This window comes from Opisthorchis viverrini (assembly GCF_000715545.1).
Source record: "Opisthorchis viverrini unplaced genomic scaffold opera_v5_133, whole genome shotgun sequence".
In the NCBI taxonomy this organism is placed as follows: Eukaryota; Metazoa; Platyhelminthes; class Trematoda; order Opisthorchiida; family Opisthorchiidae; genus Opisthorchis; species Opisthorchis viverrini.
Window position 1 is genome coordinate 234279 of NW_008751791.1, and position 21579 is coordinate 255857.

The 21579-nt window shown below is 40.7% G+C and overlaps 2 protein-coding genes across 2 annotated transcripts; both read right to left on the reverse strand.

Moving 5' to 3' along the window:
• Nucleotides 1-4067: 4067 nt before the first annotated feature.
• T265_06481 (hypothetical protein) lies at nt 4068-5810 on the reverse strand (the record flags this gene model as incomplete). The annotated part of the gene is made up of 1 exon (XM_009171755.1): nt 4068-5810. The coding sequence occupies one exon, from the start codon at nt 5808-5810 to the stop codon at nt 4068-4070; it is 1743 nt and encodes a 580-aa protein (XP_009170019.1).
• A 29-nt stretch (nt 5811-5839) lies between these two features.
• Nucleotides 5840-20862, reverse strand: T265_06482 (hypothetical protein; the record flags this gene model as incomplete). Its single annotated transcript, XM_009171756.1, has 3 exons — nt 5840-5962; nt 19557-19676; nt 20833-20862. The coding sequence occupies 3 exons, from the start codon at nt 20860-20862 to the stop codon at nt 5840-5842; spliced, it is 273 nt and encodes a 90-aa protein (XP_009170020.1).
• Between the last annotated feature and the right edge of the window lie 717 nt (nt 20863-21579).

Genomic DNA, 21579 nt, shown 5'->3' on the forward strand with positions numbered 1-21579 from the left:
AGGTAGTACAAAACCAGAAACAATAGGTAAGCATCTAAGTTCACAATGCACGTGGACACCCTGGGCGCGTGGTCGCAGCACGTGTCTATTACTGCTGGGATGAAACATTCCACCCAAAATACTATTCACTCTCATTTCGTGGGACATTACCTCTGAAAGTTGTACCTGGATGGCTAACCGCAAACTTGGTGTACTTGTGTCTGGAATTCAAAACAGACAGAGAAAGTCTCTACATGGGAAAACTACCTTATATCTCGTATACATCGCACTCAGGGACCAGTGTTCCTCTATGCTTGCAATCGTTATCCTGGCCTACCAGGAAAATAATTTTATCTCCAAACGTCAAATACCATTGCACTTTTTAATCAGGCTTTAGTCCTGTAGATAAAGTTAGTCTATACCGCCGATTATGGCTGGGTCATTCTTGTTGCTAACCATCAGTAGTGTGCATCTCACAAATCTCCCAGGAGGGTTCAAACTTTTTCTGGTTAGTGGTTAAAGACGAAAAATATCGCCACGAGTGATTCACCAGCGGTGTAGGTGACTTTTACCTCAACAGGATGTGTCTTCACTCACGTAATCCACATCACACTGCCAAATGCTGGCTGTCTCCTCAGGTAAAGCCTTCCAGTTAGAAGGTTTGCTAGCTGTGTGAATTATTCTTCCTTCCAAGCTATTTATAGTGCTTTGGTAGCATAGGAGATTTCAAAATTCACTGCTAAAGTCTTTGTCCTTCAGTGGTCAGTCCTACACAAAAAAGCCAACTCAATTGCACCGCTCGTGGCCCGTTTGCTAAGCCTCTAACGGCTAGTCAGGAGATTGCAAGATCGAGTCCCCATGGGTGTTATTATTATTATGCGTACTGCCGATGATTCTAATCAGGAATGAAATAGCCGCAGGGTGCCCACATGCTTTACAGTATAGATTGACTTTCCTTACACGACAAAAACTCTATTGAAATGCATTCGAGTTTCCTCATAATACCACCTGTATTGCCATTCCACGTGCGTCGTTGTGTGATTCACCACAAGCTTTGGCAAAACTGTAATCTGTCTTGGTTAATTGGGCGAACACTGGACTAAAACTTTCTGCTTTATGAACCAGCTGAAGATATCATTCACAATGCCACCATCAACTGGGTCCATTGGATGTAAGACATTTGGCGAACTAAAACATTTAATTTAGTACCCTCCTTTACAGGATGTTTAATCGATTTACCAGGGCACTTCGAAAAGTATTTCAAACCGCATAGCGTTTCCGCAAATTTTTGGTTTTAGCTGACTGGCCAAACATAAGATTGGCTCAGCTTCGCATCTTTACTGATATTTACTCATCATTCTTATACACAATTAATAAAGTAGTAATGTAGAGGTAAAGACCAGTAGCCGATATTCCGCAGCTAGTGTTTTAAAGCTAAAGTCTCCATACAGCCTGTCGTAACTACAAGCTTTACGATAAACTGACTGATTGAACTTGAGGTGCAGAGCACAAACGGCCGGACGGCGGGGGGATGTCGGCATGACTTACAGAGTTTGAAGGAACATTTAAATATAAAAGTTAGAAAATCAAAAGCACATATCAATCATAGTGATCCACTGTCGCATGATGCATTTTCACTCACACGTATAAACCTGATTTATACAATTACTCCCTGTGCTTCTTCTCGCCACTAATTCATCTTAAGCCTGGCATTTTTGTTTTTTTTTTCCGACAAAGTCAAAAAGCGGAGATATTTTTTCAAACTGACTGCACGTGTGTCATGTTTTTCTACACAATCACTGCCAACACGTCGTCCTTGGTCGCTATTTTCATGTAACAGCTTGGTTTGTGACCACTGAGGTTGACCTTCAATTTTCACGTTAACATTCTTTCCCTTTATTGTTAGCTTGATCATACGGTTTACTCTTCTCGGCAGTTCTGATTCAATTCCAGTCACGCATTTATTCTTCTTGCTTGAGTTCCAAGTGGACTTGTCTGACCCGGGTTTTCAAAGAAGAATTGCTCAGCTTTTGGTATCTATGCGTAATCAGGTGGCCTTCGGAAGGCATAAAGACAAATAACCACATAAAGGTAGTCAAAGCTGTCATCGCTTTTCAGGCATATTGATGACATTATTGCCGAAGAACCTCCATAATAAAGTTTCATTGACAGAACTAGCCGCAATATTGTAGGATATGGATTCGATATTGCCACGCAAAATTTGCCTTAAAGTCTGCAACATAGCCGCGTAGAAGGCTGGATTAGATGGGACATATGACCGAATCTATATATAGAGTTTGTGCTCACTGTGTCAAGTTACTAAGACTTCAGGGGCCAAAAAATATTCCAGACCAACGAGGAGCGCTCGCATTGATGAATTGGCGACTGAAAGGTTGCGCACTGTAGAAAGGCCTTAATTCTTCATTTTCTGTAGATAAAATGCTTAGTTCACATTAAACTGTTGCTCATCTGTATGAGGTGATTCAAAATGTCTGTGTGCTCTGTGTGTATTTGTGTGACTTTCTGAACCCATGGATCTTTTGGACTAAAATAATTTTTTGTGGCTTGCTGTAAACCCAACAAATATTTTTTGAAATTATCAGTTGTTACTCCGTACGAGGCAGCCTGAGATTGTTTTACTGCACCCAAGGCAAGTAAAAACACTATCGACAAAACTTATTTGCAACGGCTGCAGTAGTCCACGGAACTCGCCACGAGAATCAATGCCTGTCTAAGCAAATCTACCCGACAACCGCCTCTTCTTGCAGGCATCTACGAAGGATGTTCACAAAGTCTACCGTCAATATACACTCGATATTTTTTTCTGCACTGATTTTAGTGCCATATGTGAGAAAATATTTCTGAGGATAATCCTATAACTATATTGAACGGGGCCATATATATTGTATATTAAGACCGACTAACAGTAACGTTTAGCATTTGCCCGTTCTGAAATAGGCTTATAGTCCCCATATCACTACCTTGAAAATTAAGGATGAGAGAACATTCATAACTTGTGAAATGAAGCACTTGCTTGGCGAACCGAGATAATGTTGGTATACAAATCTCTTTCATTGGATTCACAGGAAAAAATCTGTTGCGTGGATCGGTTGTGCTTGCCAGTGGATTTTTAGCAACCTCATATGTAGCGTAACAGACAATAAGGGGTGTGTCCGTTCAGAGTAAAATCCTAATGTCGGCTAACTTGACCATATGGCAGTACCAAACATTCGGTTATGGGAACCAGAGTTTTTTAGGGTGCCACGATTATTCAAATGAATATATAATTCAAGATATGTTCGTTCGATTAGGAAAGAAGACTTATGGAACCACGAGACAATCCTCCGGCTAGTACAGGCTGACTGTGGGTTAGATTTTTGGGTTGGTTTATTGAGGTCGAAAGCGATTTGTTTGCTAGAAAAACAACCTTTTGTCGTTTCCATTTTGTGGAACATAGTTACTCTGGTAAGCAAAGTAATTTTGTTATAATATAAGTTTATGTACAAATAGTAACTTCCGGTGGTTTTACTGTCTCGGGCATCATCAAGCAGTGTAGGATAAGCAAGAGACCCTGAGAAAAGACAACACTTACTACATGTGTTCCGTGTAGAGCTTCATTCGGTTTTTCAAACGCTCTCCCTAGACCTATTGTTGATTTTCTGGTACTCGATTAGTCTCAAGAGTAGTTTTTCTAAATGAGTTGTTTTGTTCAGTTGGACAAAGACAGTAACTCAAAGAATGTTTGGAAAATAAAGGGAATGCTAAACGCAGGACTTGGACGTACAACTTAAGAATTGGTGCTCAGAGTCATTGGTCAGTGGGTAACGGATAAAACTATCAATGAAAACGTTCAGACTGGATGATGATGATGCTTATGGATATTGAAATTCCTCAGAGAGGTAATTCCACTTTATCGGGAATGTGATTGGATGTTTACGTGATCGCTTCAGTCAACTAAAACTGGATGCGTAAATTTCGACGGACGTGTCACAGCTATGAAGAACACAAAATAACAAGTTACTGATGAAACAGAAAGATAATACAAAGGAAAAGAGCGCACAATACGCTGGAATAAAGTTCATCTTATTCTATCCGTAACCATAGCCATCGTGTTTCGCATTGAATTCGTCGGGCATTTCATTGTATCCTTCATAGGAACCGTGCGCGGACCTTCCGAATGTAACGGTTTTCTGAGGATGGATGTGTTTGGTAGTCCTATCTTCGAATTCTTGCTGTTCATAACCAGGATAGGTTGGCTGACCTGTCCCCTCCGTAATCCCCAGTGCATCCGTTGTTGCAGACATAGAATATCGCTTAGCATCAGCCGAAAAAGTACTCCGTCTTCGGAGATCTCGACTCGCTGCAGTGATTTCGTTCTCCAGGTAACAGCCTCGTAGCAGATATAGGACTGGGACGTAAATTAGCGTGACCAATGTCATCACGATATTTAAACCTAAGAACTTGATTGCTTGAACTAGTTCTCCTGCCACAATCGGACCAAGTGCATAAGCAACGCTGTAGGAGAGGTCGGCAATTGCATAGACTGATCCGTACACAGATACGTGGCGCGTGTCAACCAGAAAACCCATTGTAGGTAGAATTGCTGTATCTACCAGGGCAATACCGTAGCAGAGAATGCTGATTGGTATCATCAGAGCTAGAAAGTTCGTGCAGAATGGTATTAGAAAACAACTCATACCCTCTATTGCCAGACCAGCTGCAGCCATCAACCACTGATATTTAGGGTATTTGGCAGCCAACTTTACGGTTGTGATAACACCAGCCAAATGCGGTAGAAATGCTGGTAGCCAAACGAGGCCTTCTTGTGCATTAGTGGCGTGCATGGTTTCAGACATCCAGTTGGATATGGTTGGCTCCAAGAAGGCTAAAGATACATTTGCAATGGTTAGACATCCAGCACAAATGGCTACATAGGGGTCCAGAAGAAGACGATGAATTGGAGTTCCTTTAGGTAGATTTCCCTCCGCTTTCAAAACAGTCCTTTCAATTCGGACTGGTTGCATTATGATCATTAAAAGAAATCCATCAAATAGTGCAACAAATGCCAGGCTGATGAAAGGGAGCTCTTTCCCAAAAAACTGATACAAGATTCCACCAAATGGAGGCGCAACAAGTGAGCCGAACGAAATAAACGCAAGCGCTATGCCTAGTGCTTTTGTGCGTTCTGCCTCAATAGTGTATCGATCAGCAATCATGGCCAAACCAGAAGTATCAGCAAACGCAGATCCGACTCCTTGAAGTCCACGCGCAAGAAACAAAACGCCGAACGACGAACCAAATGCAAACATTGACGTAGACACAAAAATCACACAGAGACCAAACATCATGGGTAGGTCGTAACCTATTCGATCAATAATGGTTCCCGAGATAGGATTGAACAGAAGTTGTACAATCGCTTTGAATGCGAACAAGGTACCGATTTTTGTATCCGACTCGTGTACTAACCACCTTAGTTGATACTGTCCACTTGTAGCGGTGAAATTATCACTTAGCATTGAAATTCGTTTGCTGTGGGTTGCGTTGATCCACAGAACTTCCTCATGTCCCAGACCAGACATGGTTTGCAAATAGTCCGGTATTATTGGAACAATGACCATGTACAGCATATTGTCAAGCAGTAGCGCCACGCACACCACGCAGAGGACCATACGACGCTGCGATTCTGGGTCCTGAATACGACCGGAGAATCCGGAGACAATCTTGTCGAAATCAAACGTGCGCACCATGTTGAGAACTTTGGGCTGATTCGGATTGCAGCGAAGGAGGGAGAAGAAGAAAAGAGAGAACAGAAAAGTAAAGGTAAAGTACATGTTTAGTGCCGAGTGATATTTGATAATTTTCAAAATATTCTGTTTTCATTCGGAGTCCGATCAGTTGGGCAGAGGAAAGAAATGGATACAAGTAATTGAATGCAGATTAGGGGTTTTCGATTGAAACCCTCTTTGAAGGTCAACCCGGCCGCCTGAAGTGTGAAATAACTCAAGAAAGTGTGGAAACGAAAGTAAGAGTAAAAAGAGGTTTTCGTTCTCTGTTGATTCCACCATTCAGCCAGCACAATCTGCATCGATATTTTCCGTACTGTGCTTGACAGTTCGCCATCTTCTGGTGGTTCGATACCATAAGACAAACTGATTCATGAGATGAAGGAGACGGAACAAATAAACTGAAAATGTTACAGGAAGGGTCTAGAGAATAGAACGTAAGAGAGCTCACAAAACTAAGATGCATCAAATGAGATTGGTAAGGCGTAGGTTTTGAAACAGTTTACGCAAGAGGGGGAGTATTTATGAACAAAAATGTTTGTGTAAAGTGGTTATGATAAATGCCCAGTAGAACCAAAAATTAGATACCTATTCCAACAAATTAGTTGAGTTATGAGATCTGCGTGAATATCATTTTAAAAAAACACAATCTTACTGCAATGATGTTATCAGAAGCAAAATTCCGAAAAGTAATACCCACAAGGTCAACGTCCAGTTACAGGTTTCGTCCCTCTTGGGGCTCATCATGCGGATTTATTCATTAAATCTCCACTAATCTTATTTCGTACTTGCAAACGGGAGTTCGGGTAAACGCCAATTGAGTCTCTCATCTACATCAACGTAAAAAACTCTACAGTCTGTTCCCAATTCTTATAAGTTTATCCACAAAACAGACGTCGACATCCAGTGTGATCCCTTTGTCAGCAACTGACCGGCAGATCTGAGCAAACTAGGTTAAACTACAATGCCTTGAATGGGATTTGGCGTTGGCGAACGGTTATTGTTTTTCCCTGAAAATTCAGCAAGAGTCATAAAGTCATGTTAGAGGTAAGTTTGTTACAACTCATACAATGCGGTATTGAATAGAACTAATTCTGGTTTGATGATCAAAGCTAGGAGGTTTTGTTCAAATTTTTACATTTGACAGGCCACTGCTTTCATAAACAACAAAAACGATCAAACGAGGGTTAATCACATGACGATGTGATGGTAATCATGCAAAGATAGTTTGAATTGACATCAGATTTGTACGAAAACCTGAAATTCACCTGATATTTGGTGAAGCGCGGTTAACTCAGTGTGTAAGTCAATCTGAGCCGCGTAATCGTCTGCTAAACGCTTACATCTCGTCCGATTAACAGTTTATCCCCACAGTCTCCCTACTTGACGAGTTCATTGGTCACTTCAGAAAGATGAAAATTTTTTAGGTGAACTAAGAGACGGCTCATCTACTCAGCGTACGGATGAATAGTTGAATAACTAAATAAATGCAGCACCGAATTCATATTTTCTCCTCCATATAAAAGCTGTGGAAATTTTCTGGTTTCTTATGAGAAGCCCTTAGCTCTATTCCTTCCCCTTGTAGCCCATAGCTCTTGGTAACAAACAACTTAATTTGAAATTTCAAAGGTAGTCGCTTCATTTGAGATCCATTTTAAAGAGACTAACCCATATAATCCGCAGATTATATTTATGAGCAACTCTTTGGGGATAGCTTGCTGATGTATAGAGCTTCTGTGGATCAAAAGGTGTATGAAAGTGCGATATCTGTATCGCTGCCATGGATAACTTCAGCCATCTCACTACAATAGCTTCTCTTTCAATAAAAAACAACGCTAATATTTTGTCTGTTTGGTCCAGTGCTCACTAGTGAACTTCTCTTTGAACAGTGTAACTAAATTTCCTTCGTAGAGCTGCATTCCTGTTTAACTTGCCACTGCACAAAACGGTGCCCAAACAAATACTGTCCAAACCATTCAACTTATTAAATTCTCATCGAATTATATTTCTGCTTATAACAACGGAATTGTGGCCAGGTCAAAATATTCCACTAACAACGCTAAAGTGGAAATCTTAAATTCATGTCAATATTATTTTCACTCTGCTGGAAAACGTCGGGTTACACTGTATCCTACCCTAGAGAGCAACTGTCTTCGACGAACCTCATCTGTAAGGAAGTCTCACCGTTGTAGATATGTGCAGTACTAGACAGTGAAATATCCATCCTTCGAAGATTTACCTATGCTATTAAGTAAAGTAGATGATGATTGCATACATTTTTTACCCATTTGAAATATTTTGTTTTTTATCAGCAACATCACACAAGGTGATTAAACAAGACCCGAGTTCTAGCTGTAGTGACCTATTTGCTTTTCCTACAACCTAAGTATCCGGAGCCTTTGGTGAGCCGTGACTGATCAGACCAACTGTACTGCCAACAGTCGATGCCCCATCATGCTATCTACTTTAAAGTTTACCAAATGAGCAACCATACCTTCGTTTAAAATCCGATACAGATTCTTGAAATGTGCACGACAATAAGATTTCAGTGAAAACCGATCGGCCTCAGAGTTTTACGGGAAATTACTTATCTACTGACCTACACATGTTCTAGTTGGACGTCATAACTTTCTCATTATTACTGTTTCCTGATTATTTGACGACGAGTAGTAACAAAAGCGCACCAATACTCTGAAAGAGATACGTCAAAAAAGAAGACTAAGTGGTCCTGAAAGACTTTAAATCCTCGAAGCTACCAAATGCAGAAGTGATATTAGTACAAAATGCATGAGACTATCATTTCAGTGATTTTGAAGATTATAAATCGCCATGTGAGGCAAAATTTGAGAACTTTCTCAGTACATCCTACGTTGAGTTACCTTTGGGGCTCTTATTCATTTTTTCGCTACCATAGTACTGTATTCTGTTAGAGGTGAGTTTTGTTGGCGAGTTTAACGCAAATAGCACTGCTGACCACGGACCCGCCAATCAAATTGCTCACAACTGACGGAAGGGGCTGATAAAAACGGAGATACTGTTCAGAATATTCACAAGTGTGGCGTTTCGATTTGCTCCATCCAACTTACTTAGCTTATAACCTTTCCTAATTCAGTGGTATGTAATCTTGAATCACAAAAGACCATCTTTTTTATGAACAATTAATTTTGTTTCTGTTAACTAAAAATTTATCTTACTCTCAAAGAGACAAGCGACTTAGTTCAACAAATTCTTTATTCTTCTCCTATTACGATTAGTCGGATTAGCAAGTTTTGAGTGATGGAAAACGACAGAACGCTATACAAATGTTCAGGAATATGCTGTTGCCAACAGGATGGTCTCATTGGAGCCAGATTCACTAGAGTTATCTTCCCTTTATCAGAAAACCTAATATTTTCCCAAATTATACTTCTCTGTATCACATATAATTCTGCTTCGAAAAACGGTCATCCGATAGAAAAAAACCTGAAGTTGGACGATCTACTATTGCAGCGAGAGAGCTCTGCGAAAAATAGCTCCAGATGCTATATCTTAACTGGGCAACAACCAAAAGTAATTATTGTTTCAGTAAATAAGAGTTCCGCTCTGGACCGGACTATCCGATGCACATATGTTTGAAACTCGGGGATACCGTGGCTTATTAACAAACCAGTATGGTTCATTCAGTCCTAACCTGTTTGACTCCTGCGCATTTCGGCTGGCAAACGTAAACAAACGTGTAGTCGCATTTTTTCTAGAAATCCTCCATCACAGGACACCACCGAATGCATGATTCCAAAGCTTCATTTTACTTGGTTTGGCCTATTGCAAGCGGTAGGATAAAGGCTTAGAAAAACATACAATGAGAAAGGTTGGAAAAATTCAATAAGGATTTGTGAATGCTCAGAAAATGTAATAAATTTTGCTTTGGCACTGAAGGTGTACTTTTCCATAAATTTGAGTAGTATTGCGTAATTTTTTGCCGTCACCTTTTACAGCTTGTAGAGTTTCTCAAAATTTTATACTGCGTTTATTCTGTCGTCTGAAAAGTGCACCTAAATTCTAATTTTTAAGATTTGAAATAATCCACTAGAAGACAAGGCGTCTTTTACGAACGGTTTTCCGTTTTCTCTGTCGACTTAGCCGATGTTCTGTGTAAATAATTAATCAAATTTATCCCATTTTGATTCTTTTTGTACCTGGAATTTGCCGCAACCCTTAATGGCGACATCCATGACAATGAGCATTGTCAACCTATGGGCCAAGAATAGGTAGTAAAAGAAAAGTTCACAGACACGTAGATGAGCGAAAACAACTTCCAGACGTCGAAACATTGTTCATATTTTTTATGCACAATATCTGACGGTAAGGTAGAACAAGTCCTCAGAATAAAACCAACTTCATCATCACTCTCGCTTCTTCAAAAGCCAACAAAATAAGTAATCTCGTAGCCCAGAAGAGAAGCGTATTCGAATTCAAAATAGCCGTCTCAACACAGCAAATCAAATGGAAATGGCCATGCACCCTGACGTTGAATGGTAAATACTCTTAGTCGTAATACACTACCCACAAAGTTCTTGAAAACTCCTCGGAAATCTCCGACGAGAGAGTTATCTGGAATTCAGGTGGGTTTCCCGTGAAAAACCAAATCGGTTTGAAAATAGGTGTCTGTGTTGACTGCTCTTAACTTTTACAATGAACGAGTGTTAATGATGTATCAAAAGGTTGGTAACTATGGTGTGTATATTTTTTGCAGACCAAGTGGCTCGGTGGACTAACCATCCGCCGTTTAATTTGTGGTAAACGGATCAGCAGTGTGATTCCGTAAAATCATACAAATGTGCCACATATGTACCACAGGTTCACACACATGCCGACCGTAAATATCTTATATAACAGCTTTCCTCAGCGACAATTTCTTGGACCATGGTACATTCTCATTAACGTAGAACGGTTTGTTTGGTATTCATGAGATCACTTATTTCTCCTTCTTTCCGCCCATATCCATTTCGTTTTCTACAAAACATGTTTTGATGATCATAAATGGAGCTGTTCTAAGTATTACGATGTTAGTTCTCTAGCAAAAGAAAGTTGTAGTATAGCAGTTGTTGGTTCAATCGATGAGGAAATTATCTGATTTCGGACAGTCAGGCAAACCTCAGAGAACTCAAATGCAGATCTAGCTATCAATTTAGACAGGAAACTTCTGGTGCATTACTCCTCATGGGTATCATGGACGAGGTACATGAGTACGACCGACGTTGCACATTACCAACGAGTGGAATAGGTCGTCCATTTTGCGTTAATGAGCCGGATAAAGAAAAGTTCTAAACATTAACAGTTATCACCGTTCGTAAGGCGGCTAATACTTATTTACCAGAAATGATGTGGTAAATAGATTTTTAACCAGTCCAGTTCAAGCGGTGGAGAGAGAAATGGAACTTATCTGATTCAGGAAATAGGGATGAGAGCTGAATAGTAAACCTTCATCATTCTTTTCACTTATCAGTGCCATGAAAGAAATTCAAACGCCCTGGTTTCGAATAGCTAGGTGTCATATAGTGAGACCCACGAAGGGGTAAAAATTACAGATGAGAAAGACTATGTTGAGCAGGCAGCAAATAACCTGAACTCAGGTATGTTATGCTCGACAAAATACAGTGTGCCTGCTGCACACTAGAAGAGAATAACCAAGTAGTATGCGGTGGACCGCCAAACAGCCATTTTAAAACTTGTGACGAAATGTTCTGCAGCCCTAATCGAAGAACCCGGTAAACACTTGAAAAAACTACGAAAGAATTTCATAGTGCTATGATAGCAGAACATATACGAGGAATAAAAACCACTGTTGTGTTTACGCACCAGCTCAGAACATATTATACCCTTTATCTTTACTTCTCAATGCGGCGAGCCGTGAGAAGGCTAGCTTTTGAAGGGCTGAAATTTAAAAGATTTTTCTAAGGCGCGATAAGCTTTACGTATACTTAAATTGCCGGATAACAACTTATCAGTTTGTCCCACACTTCTAGAAAAAAACAGCTGAGAAAGACATTCCGTATCAGAACTTTAGACCTTTTCGACAGACAGCATGTTTGTGTGCTTCGGTCGGAATGGCGTTTGTATATCTCAGCTAAATATTGGCTGATATACCGTAACACTTATGAAATGGAAACCACATGCCACTTCTGCTTTTCAGGGAGAGACACAGAGGCAACAAGGTATTACATGGCAGCTTCTGAAGACGGGATTTCGAAAGACGTTAGGTTTCTTGAATAAACAGACTATTACTAGGCTGCCCAGTGTTTGTATTCAACCGCTGGATTTTCAATACTTCGGCGTTTTTTTAAATATTCTTGATTACCTGGAAGTAGTTATGATTAGTTCACCAAAGGGGCGCTAATCTCCCACCAAGAAGGTTAAACCACAAACCGGTGCTTATAAATCCGGAGAAAACTAGCCGAGATGATCTCATTTGAAAGAAAATGGTCTTCCTAAATTAAAATATTTTACTAGCCATTTTCGAGAGAGCAGTTTGTAACGTTTTCTCAAATAAAATTTGGAGGAGCAAACATAGAGCCGCACGCCCTTAGAAGAGTCACCGTTTATGAAAGTCAGCGGTTAAAGAGACACGGATTTGTCCTACCTTTGAGAGATAACTCGATGGTCAACATCAGATAGGTGAACCCTATTTATTTTCAAACTACACTGATAGTAACGACTGGATCAACGAATCTTTCGCTTGTGGTATGCTTCAAAGGAACGTGCTTCATTAAAGGCCATCCGTTATTTCAGTCGGCATGATATTCTAGATATTGTGGTTTGTCTTCTTGACAAAACACACAATTTTGAAGGTTGGTTACTGAAAGTTTTTAGTAACCTTCTGGGGACTGTGTTACATTAACACTCCCCGGTTCATCAGCTGACTGGTTTACTACACACACAGAATATTGGTCTCCATATTGAGTAGTTGTTCTGGTTTAGAGAGATCTAGCCAAAGAATAGGATAAGGCTATCTAACCAACTGAAGATGTTTTCTATCTCCAAATGGTCACAATTATTTGTTTCTCCTTGTCCAGCGGACAATTTGTTTTAATTTTTATTTGCTGTCATTATGGGCAAACTAGCTAGCAAGTGAGCTGTTCATCTGTAACACTTCTGTGGATGAGGTTCGGCCTACAATCAACATACACACATTGAGTATCCTCTTCCAGTTACAGTTGTGTGAACCATCACCCAGAAGCCGTATATTCTGTCATTTATTGAAGATATTGGCTGTAGCATACATAATATATTGAAGACTCCCAGAGGCCAGCAGCCTCTGTTTTCTCAGCCACAGTTGACGACTCAAACTAATCAACTTATTTATCAAACTCGGAGGGAAACTCGAGAATATGCATCAGCATTTCTCACACGGGATTCTTTATATAAAAAAGGCACGAGATTTCTCCGTACTTCACCATGAAAGAGGTCACTCGTTCCAATTTCTGCTTGGTTTAATGCCTCCTTGTTTGTAGTAAGTTCTTTTCGGTTCTTGGGAACCACCATACTCGGCTTACTTATTTAAGAAAATGGTGTCCAGGTGAATCATGCATACTGAAAAAAAATCACGAAACTTACCTACCTCAGGTTCAAAGAGGAGTAGGAATAGTAAACCGCTTAAAGTCAAACGGCATTCAACACATCGTTCCTTTGACCAGTCGAATAAAGATGGAGACACGGACAGATCAGGTTGGCCGGAGAAGTTGGAAAGAGAGTGCTTGCGACTATCGGCAGTCCAAACTACCTTTCTTTCTGTAAACGTAGCCCAAGTTCCTGCATTAAGAGATGTCACTGGGTAGACATATCTCTCATAGGACGTAACCAGTTAGGCTCTCCCGTACACTCGACTGCCACAGAATGTGTGTGCCATCCCACCGGCCCAAACGTATCAGAAGCCAACTACGCACCCCCTAAATACCGTTCAACCTATTTAAGCCACTGCAAAAGGGGGGTAAGATGCGTTGAAGAGATGTAATTGGCGAATTCGCCGCAGTATATTAGTTGTTCCCCAAACGTTGTTCTCCCATTGGCTCTTCCCTCACATACACACATCAACACGAACACGCACTGAAAGATAGATACAGAAACACAAGCATTCAAGCACAAGCCTGTCAACAGGTTTACCCATTGACAGGTTGTTTAGATTCAACAGTGGGAAATCTTCAGGACTACGCTATATAGAACAGCAATTACTAAATTGGTCTACTGGACTATGAAAAAATTATGAGTTGCTTGGATTAGAAGGTCAATTTTCCTCTCATTAACGAAATAATCCAGAAGCATCTGAGTGGATCTTTTCATATTTTGTCTGCCGTTAATGTGATAAACAAGGGAGTATTTATTTTTAAGTCTACATACATGATGATATTGCTTGAGCCAAAGGCTTGAGTGAGTACCTCTTGATCGAAATCAGTCGGCGGATTCTGAGCACTCTTTACATACTACATAATTCAGAACCAAACAAAAAATTGCCAAGAAAACAAATAATATCCAGCACCCAAGTTCCGGACCAATCAGGGTTGGGCCAACGGACAAATACCTTGTCAGATCAGGTTTTCGAGAGAACAACTGCTCCTGCGAGTTGAAATTAACCTCTTGTGTGCAGTGGTAGCCATGTGAGTATGGATTGTGGTCACCTACAACCGTCGGGCAAGGAAAGATGCTGACTGCAGTCAGTTGGGTGACCTCCAATAGGCATCGGAAAGAAAATAATCTGATTGTTCGATAACGCTCATTTACAAACGATTTGTGGAAAATGTATTGTTGGTCTATAATACGGCCTCTGAATGTCAACCACCAGAATGTATCAGTGTTTCTCATTGCTGACGAATTTCTACAAATTGAGACGACCAGAAAGCATAATAGGATGTTGTTTCCTAATAAAACACTACTGGCAAATCTGGGGAAGAGTGCAGCGTTCTACAGCATAACTGGATTTTAAAGTTTCTGCACTATAGAAAAATATTTGAGAAAGTTTTCACTACAATGAATATTTCTTTCTTCTAACAAATTTTACGTAAACTACGAAAAAACTTGTGAGTGCTCGTGGGTCCTGTAAATTTATTCTACTGCTGTTAAACCAGAAACGGCTGTCTCTGAGAAATAACAAGTTTATATAGTTTAGTTTCCTTTTGGGCACGCGGATTTCATACCAGGGTTGCTTATATGGTCAACTACTAAGACCGATTGCGGCGAAAAACTTTTTCTTGGTTTGAAGTCCTGTGCAATTATCGCGGGGCCGTCTTCTTTATAAATCAATCAACGCAAGACCTCAGTTGACCTCTTTGTATTTTTCTTTCAAAAGGGGAATATAAAATCAACAAACCCACCAGCTCTTTGCCATAGTTTTTTGAAATTTAACCTTTTTACTTCTTCTGAGGTCTCAATTTCTGTTGATGCTTGTGGTGGATTGAGCCTGTTGGTATGTCTGGTTATCTTTACTCAAAGTCGTCTTGCCGTTGTGTTATATATACATCGCAAGATTGCCCATTTAATCTGGATACTTACTCTCTGTTCCGAAAATTGATATGGTTCCGCGTCTGATATTTGCAGGAGATAAACAAAACTGATAAATTCAGCAAGTTTGATATGCTCCAAAACGCCTGCTTTGTATTTGTAGCCGTCTACGACGGTCAAATCGCTTCTTTATCTGTTTAGCGGACGCAAGAAAACCTCTTGTTTTACCTGTTGGTTTGTGGTTGCCTATGTAAGCAAACTTCAACGGCAAGTTGCCAAATACGTGCCAGCCAAGAATGGATGTAGCGCGAGTGGGCCTAACGTGCCTCATATGTTCCTAAAAATGGCGTCACTTGTTCCCATAAACAGACCTCCAGAAAATACGTCTAAATTGCTCGACGAGCAGCTCAAAAGTGAGTTGAAGCTTCTGACACTTCCACCAATTTCACACTCACTCATCGCTGAAAAACTCGGATATGTTGGGGAGGTAACTCTGATCGGATAAAGGACAACGATTGTAACTTCAAGAAGTAATTTGCACTCCAACATGGGACGTATTGTCTTCTGATTGTAGAGGTTTGCGCATTTACAAACTTCACACTTTCAGGTTAGATCAAAAAACGGAAAGAGAGTTTTATACACAGCAGAAACAGAGCATAAGAGAGACCCATTGATGTCATCAAACGGACTGACGCCGAAATTGTGAACTTTAATTCAATGCCCACTTGAGGGATTACTGGAGTTCCTCAGGTTTTCATTATCGTTCGCACAACTGATTTGTGCATTAGTTTGAACGCATATTATTTGGGTGTAGCGTTGATAAAATCACGCATGGGAGAAGATTAACTGACAAGTTTGACCTAGCCACGTAAGGGCAACTACTAAAGCACCCCTTTACGAAGCGGAACTCAGAATATGACCTGTGTTCTTTGTTTATCTGCGTCCAGAAGCTCAGTTTAGTCGCGCAAGCTCGATGGTGTGACAAACAGAGGTGACATAATAAGGCTGAAAGAGTCCTTAAAGTAGCCTGCGATCCGAGAGATTTACTGGAGCCAATTACAACAATCGAAGGGTGTGTTGCCATCGCTAACTTGTTTGTCTCCAGGGTGTACAGGTTTTTGTCAGACGATTCACATAGTACTAAAAAGGGACACAAAAAAGATTCAACTAAATCCGCTGTTTGCGATACTGTCTAAATAAATGTATTGTACAAACATCACCCTATGTTTCAACGTAGGTGAGAATGTCGGCGCATTTTTCCTCAACACTACACTAAATTGAGGTTGGAGAAGGACTGTTTGACAGCCCATCGTCAGCTTCAATCTTTAGAGGCTCATAAGACTAATAGCAGGCTGCAGGGAAGGTTTTTGCGGCCACTGAAAATACCAAAGGTAGATGTATCTGTTACGCATGAAGACGGGTTGATCCCACCGACTGCTAGTAATTTACCAAATTAGAGGACTTCTACGTGTCCGTTATTGATAATTCTTCCGTGGATACGTCCACACCCAAAAAACACCCCTATGGCCTTACATAAATTTGATTTAAAGCAAGTCAAGAAAGGGAGATCCGACCCGAAATTAGCAAATTATGCCCTCTACTAAAGAGGCAAAAGATGTGTCTCGCATCATTTTCGGCTTACCAATTAATCCAAACTGATATTCCACAGGGAGGTAGAGAGCAAAGTAAACTCTGTATGCACTATTTTTATTCAGTCCGTCCTAGGTTATGTGACCGGTTATGAAGATTTTAACCATTTCCTCACCATTTAACTTCTAGAGTATCCGAAATTCTCAGTACGTCCTAGCGACATAGGACCGAGCGATTGTTTTCTGTGCACCACGGAAAATAGCCGAAGGCACAAGTATCCTAATTTTAACCGTCTTCTTTGGTCCATATCACTATCGTTGTTTGATGAAGGAATTGCTTAATTTCAGTGTTTTTACGATGTTTTTATAATGTGTTGTGATAACAACGCAGTTGTTTGATGATATATATATATATATCACCAGTTAACGAGATCACAGTTTGATGGTTGGTCACACTACATGATTGGCTGAAAAAGTCCATTTGACCTACGTGTGTCTCAAGGAGATTGGCAAGGCTCACTTAACTGACTTTGACGCGGATGGGTAATCGTCAAGTTCGATGTAATCAATCGCACAAGTGATTGAAAGAAATCAATATGGCTGGTATCTGTGACGCTGTAAACTCCAAAATCAACAGTACTAAGTTCCGTGAACTGGGCGAAGTGTTAAGATCACAGCTAATTAGATGAGGGTTAAACTTCGAGAAGTGAGGCCTTGAAAAACAACCCTGAAGTGAAAGGTTTTGAATTGTGGGTAGGTATGCAAATTAAAATCCAAATTTTTTAAGAAGTAAGCATGTTCTTGTCAGATCTCAGTGGCTAAAAACTCGACCTCTCCAAGGGTAATGGATGCCCATCAGATGGCAGCCTAAATATTTAGACGAGACAATATAGTCTACATATCTTTGGATGCCAGTGAGAAAATGGGCAGTTTTGCAGGCGCTACTTGTTTCCACTTCCCCCAAACGAATTCTTCCCTGTTTCGAAATAACTAACGAGTCGTTGTGGCAGGGGAAAAAGTCCGAAAAATGTGTCGTTTTTATGGAACGAAAGTGTATCACTCGCTCACTAGTACATCACTAGTTGAGCAAGTGTCAGACAGGAGTTAAGCACCAGTAAAATGCCTGTAGATGTTGATCGGTGCTGCCATACCACTAAAAAGGAAAAGCACTGGAAATCCTCTGATTTCAAATGAATCCCCAGTTTTCCATGAGTTCAATTTACTCCAGGTTGGCTCCGTAAAGGCACGATGTACGCAATTCTGATGGACTCAGCAGCGAAACTGTGATTCAAGAAACGAACATCGTGGATGATGTGCGATGTGGTATATTTGGGATAGGAAATTATTGAACTATTTATAAATGACTATCATCATTACGTTGGATCCGCTTGCTTCTTATTCAACACGTTCTCCTGGCTAGGTGAACACATTTGACCTTTTCGACGGTTTTAATGCATGAATGGACTATCGTTTCAAAGGGCTTTGGTAACCACTTGGCAAGGCAACCGCTAGGCAACGTTCTTCTCTTTTGACATAAAAACTTCGTCTGGTCATTGGGGTCTCAGACATCACAGGCAGGTATAGAGAGTGATGCTGGTCTCTGATGAGTGACAATAAGTCTTCGATCACAGATTTTTGTGTCGCTTGAATTAACTATGAGATTGCCATATTGGTCTTTAGTTGGGTTTGGGACTATTGTGTTATCTACCATCGCTGGTTTTTTTCAGAACTGTCGCTCCAAAATTCGATCACTGAATCTGACCGGTTTTTCGGAGTTTTCATTATTTCTGTAAGAATCCCGATCACAAATCTGTGATGTCTTATGGCCCATAGGAAGTGAGCTCGCTCAATACGGGACGGTGTTAACGGCTGATGTATTTTTTACGACCAGTATACTGTAGTCAAAGCACGAACTGCCGTATTTGAATTAACATTTTCCAATTATAGACGTAATACAATACTCTTTATTGCTTAGACGTGTTCGTTTTCTGCATGCTGTTTTCCCGATATTTCGAATATAACTGTAAGTGTGTAACTAAGTGGCTTAACTCAAATAACGATCAAAAAAGTTTCTGAACGAGTCACATCTCCTAACAAAAACTAAAGAGTTTTAAGAGACCTATTATTTATTTCATTCTAATGCTGTGCATCCTGGTATTCAAGTGCTCCTCAAGAACAAAAAAATCTTGCACTGTGCTAAACGCAGACCATCACCACGGGAAACGTAAGTTCAGCAAACTTGAAAAAATAATCTTTTTCGCACATGCTTCCTTCAATGTGGGGAGTTTTTCTTGATATTCTTAGCGTATCTTATTATCAGCATTTGTATGTTACCTGCAACATACTCCCCAAGTGTTTGTGCTGCTGTAATCTGACGACTGTTTCAGTCACTTCCGCTATTCGGATTGAAGTTGACAAATGAGTCAACATTGCATTCACCCTGCCTGAGGAACCCCAAGAACAATAGAACTTTACTCTGTGGTTTTTTCCTGCGTGTTTGCTTGTGCGCGCGCCTTGAGAGGCTTCCAATAGTCTCCTGAACAGAGAGTACTTTTGAGTAACGACCGAAGTGGTCTTGGATGATCTGTCTTTAACAAATCGTGCGAGTGAACTCTGATAACAACAAAGTCTTTTCGTTGTAATACTACGACGAGAGGGTAAGGTTACGTAGTAGTTTTACCGCATTATCACCAGTACTGTTTTCATGGAAATAGGATTGCGTCATTCAAAACACCGCTTCTAAAAATATCACGTAGACTGGAAGTTGCTCTGAGTGATCAGGTGGATGTACATGTGGCTGAACGCAAGCTGTGACATCACCCACTGCGCACGAGTGTTCACCGGCTTCATGGATCTGAAAAGCAAATTTGAGAACGGTTACCAGTCCACTGAAGCAATTCTCACATGGCAAGATGCGCCAATTGCAAACGAACAGACCTACCCTAACATAATGCTCCACCCGTACGGTTGCGTACATAATTGCCTCGCCAGAAGTCTACCTGAGCCACCATTTTCCCGTAATTCAAGCAAAACGGGCAATTACTGAGTTTGGCTAGCATTTTAGTCTCCTAGATTATGGGGAAAAGCATCCGTTGTCTGGTAATAGAACAGTTTTTTCGTTTTTGGTTGCTCATTTTCGTATCCGGCAACAGAATGTGTCGTAACACAACTCTGACCAAATCATCTATCCTCTAATGTGGATTACAGTCAACAACCACTGACTCTGTGTAGACTACCATTCAGTGAGCTGCACTTCTACACCAGTTGCAAACACTTCTAGGAATACTTGAAAACTGGATAAACTGGTTAGCGTTATAATCATTCGGGTTATTAAATAGTGGAAAATTTTTTCACTGAAGACACTTGTGGGATATCTCTTCGAATATTCACTGCAAAATAAGGAGAGATCCTACAAATGACTCCTCAAAAAGTCGATACTTCTGATTCAGTACTGTATTCCGATGCACGCTCGTGGTAGGTGTCTCACTGGTACCCGGAATAGAGATTTATCAGTCCGACAAGCTAGTTAATGGATATATTACTAGTCAATATGCTTGCAAACAGGTCCATGTGCATATGCCCCCGCTTCGGACCAAATACATGATTCCATTGTAACCACTGGTAGTGTTGATTCAATTATTCCACACTCATGTATAACTGCATTCTACCCCAGTTTCGTGACAGTGCCTATAGATGTTAATATCCGTGTTGTCACTGGACCTTCTGGACCTCTAGTTGATAGTTGCACGATTCCTGTGAGACTGCCTCAAGATACCTCTCTCGATTTTATCACTTTAGTTTCAACCTCGGGACCATCGATTTTCGGACTCAAATTTCGCGCTTACTGCGAACTTGTACCACGGTGCTGACTTCTGTAAGTAAAAATGTACTCAAACAACTGATTTTTAAATGTCCTAACGGTACAGGTGGCGTACAGATGCTCAAGGAGAAACTCGAAGCTACAGGAGATCCCATATTTCTTGAGAGACGAATTATACCATTTAGCTTACTGGAACCTGTTCGTCAAGGATCGAATTCATTGTGCGACTCAAGCATATTTACGCTGGTCTGAAGTTTTTTCAATTGCCTCTCCGAGTGTTGGATTCACACAGCAAGTATTGAGGAAAGTATTCAGCCATAAAGCTGTAGCAACTGTTTTGATCACTGACAATGGCACACACTTCACTGCAAAATTCCTCGAGGAATGGTCAAAGGGTGTTGGATGTCGACATCTGTTTCACTGCTCCACGACACTCCAAGTCGAACGGGCCTGCTGAGAATTTTGTCCGAACACTAAAATCTACCATTGCTTCATTTCCTTCTGCTTCTTTCGTGGTATTAGATTGTGGACTTGATAATCTTCTGATTCATACAGGAATACCGTTCAGTCAGTTACTGGGAATGGTCCCGCGATTCTCTTTAAATCTCGCTCGTTACGTATAAGTGTCGACTGTGCCAAGACTGTTGACGTTACGTTTTTCAGGGTTAAGGATTTACGGCCTGCCGCCAGAATAGTACTTTCATCATATGGTAAACGTATGGTCACAGTTTGCGATTTGGATGATCCCTATTGTCACCGGAGACACGTTGATCAGGCTGAGTTCAGTACCAGAGATCAGTCTGTTAACGGTACTCCTGCTGTTTCAAATACTAATAAATCATTTGTAGACGATCTTATTGTATCCGAACGAAACGCTATCTCTGAAGAACATACTACCTGCGAAGATCTTGAAGTTTCCAATCCGAGAAGATCCGAA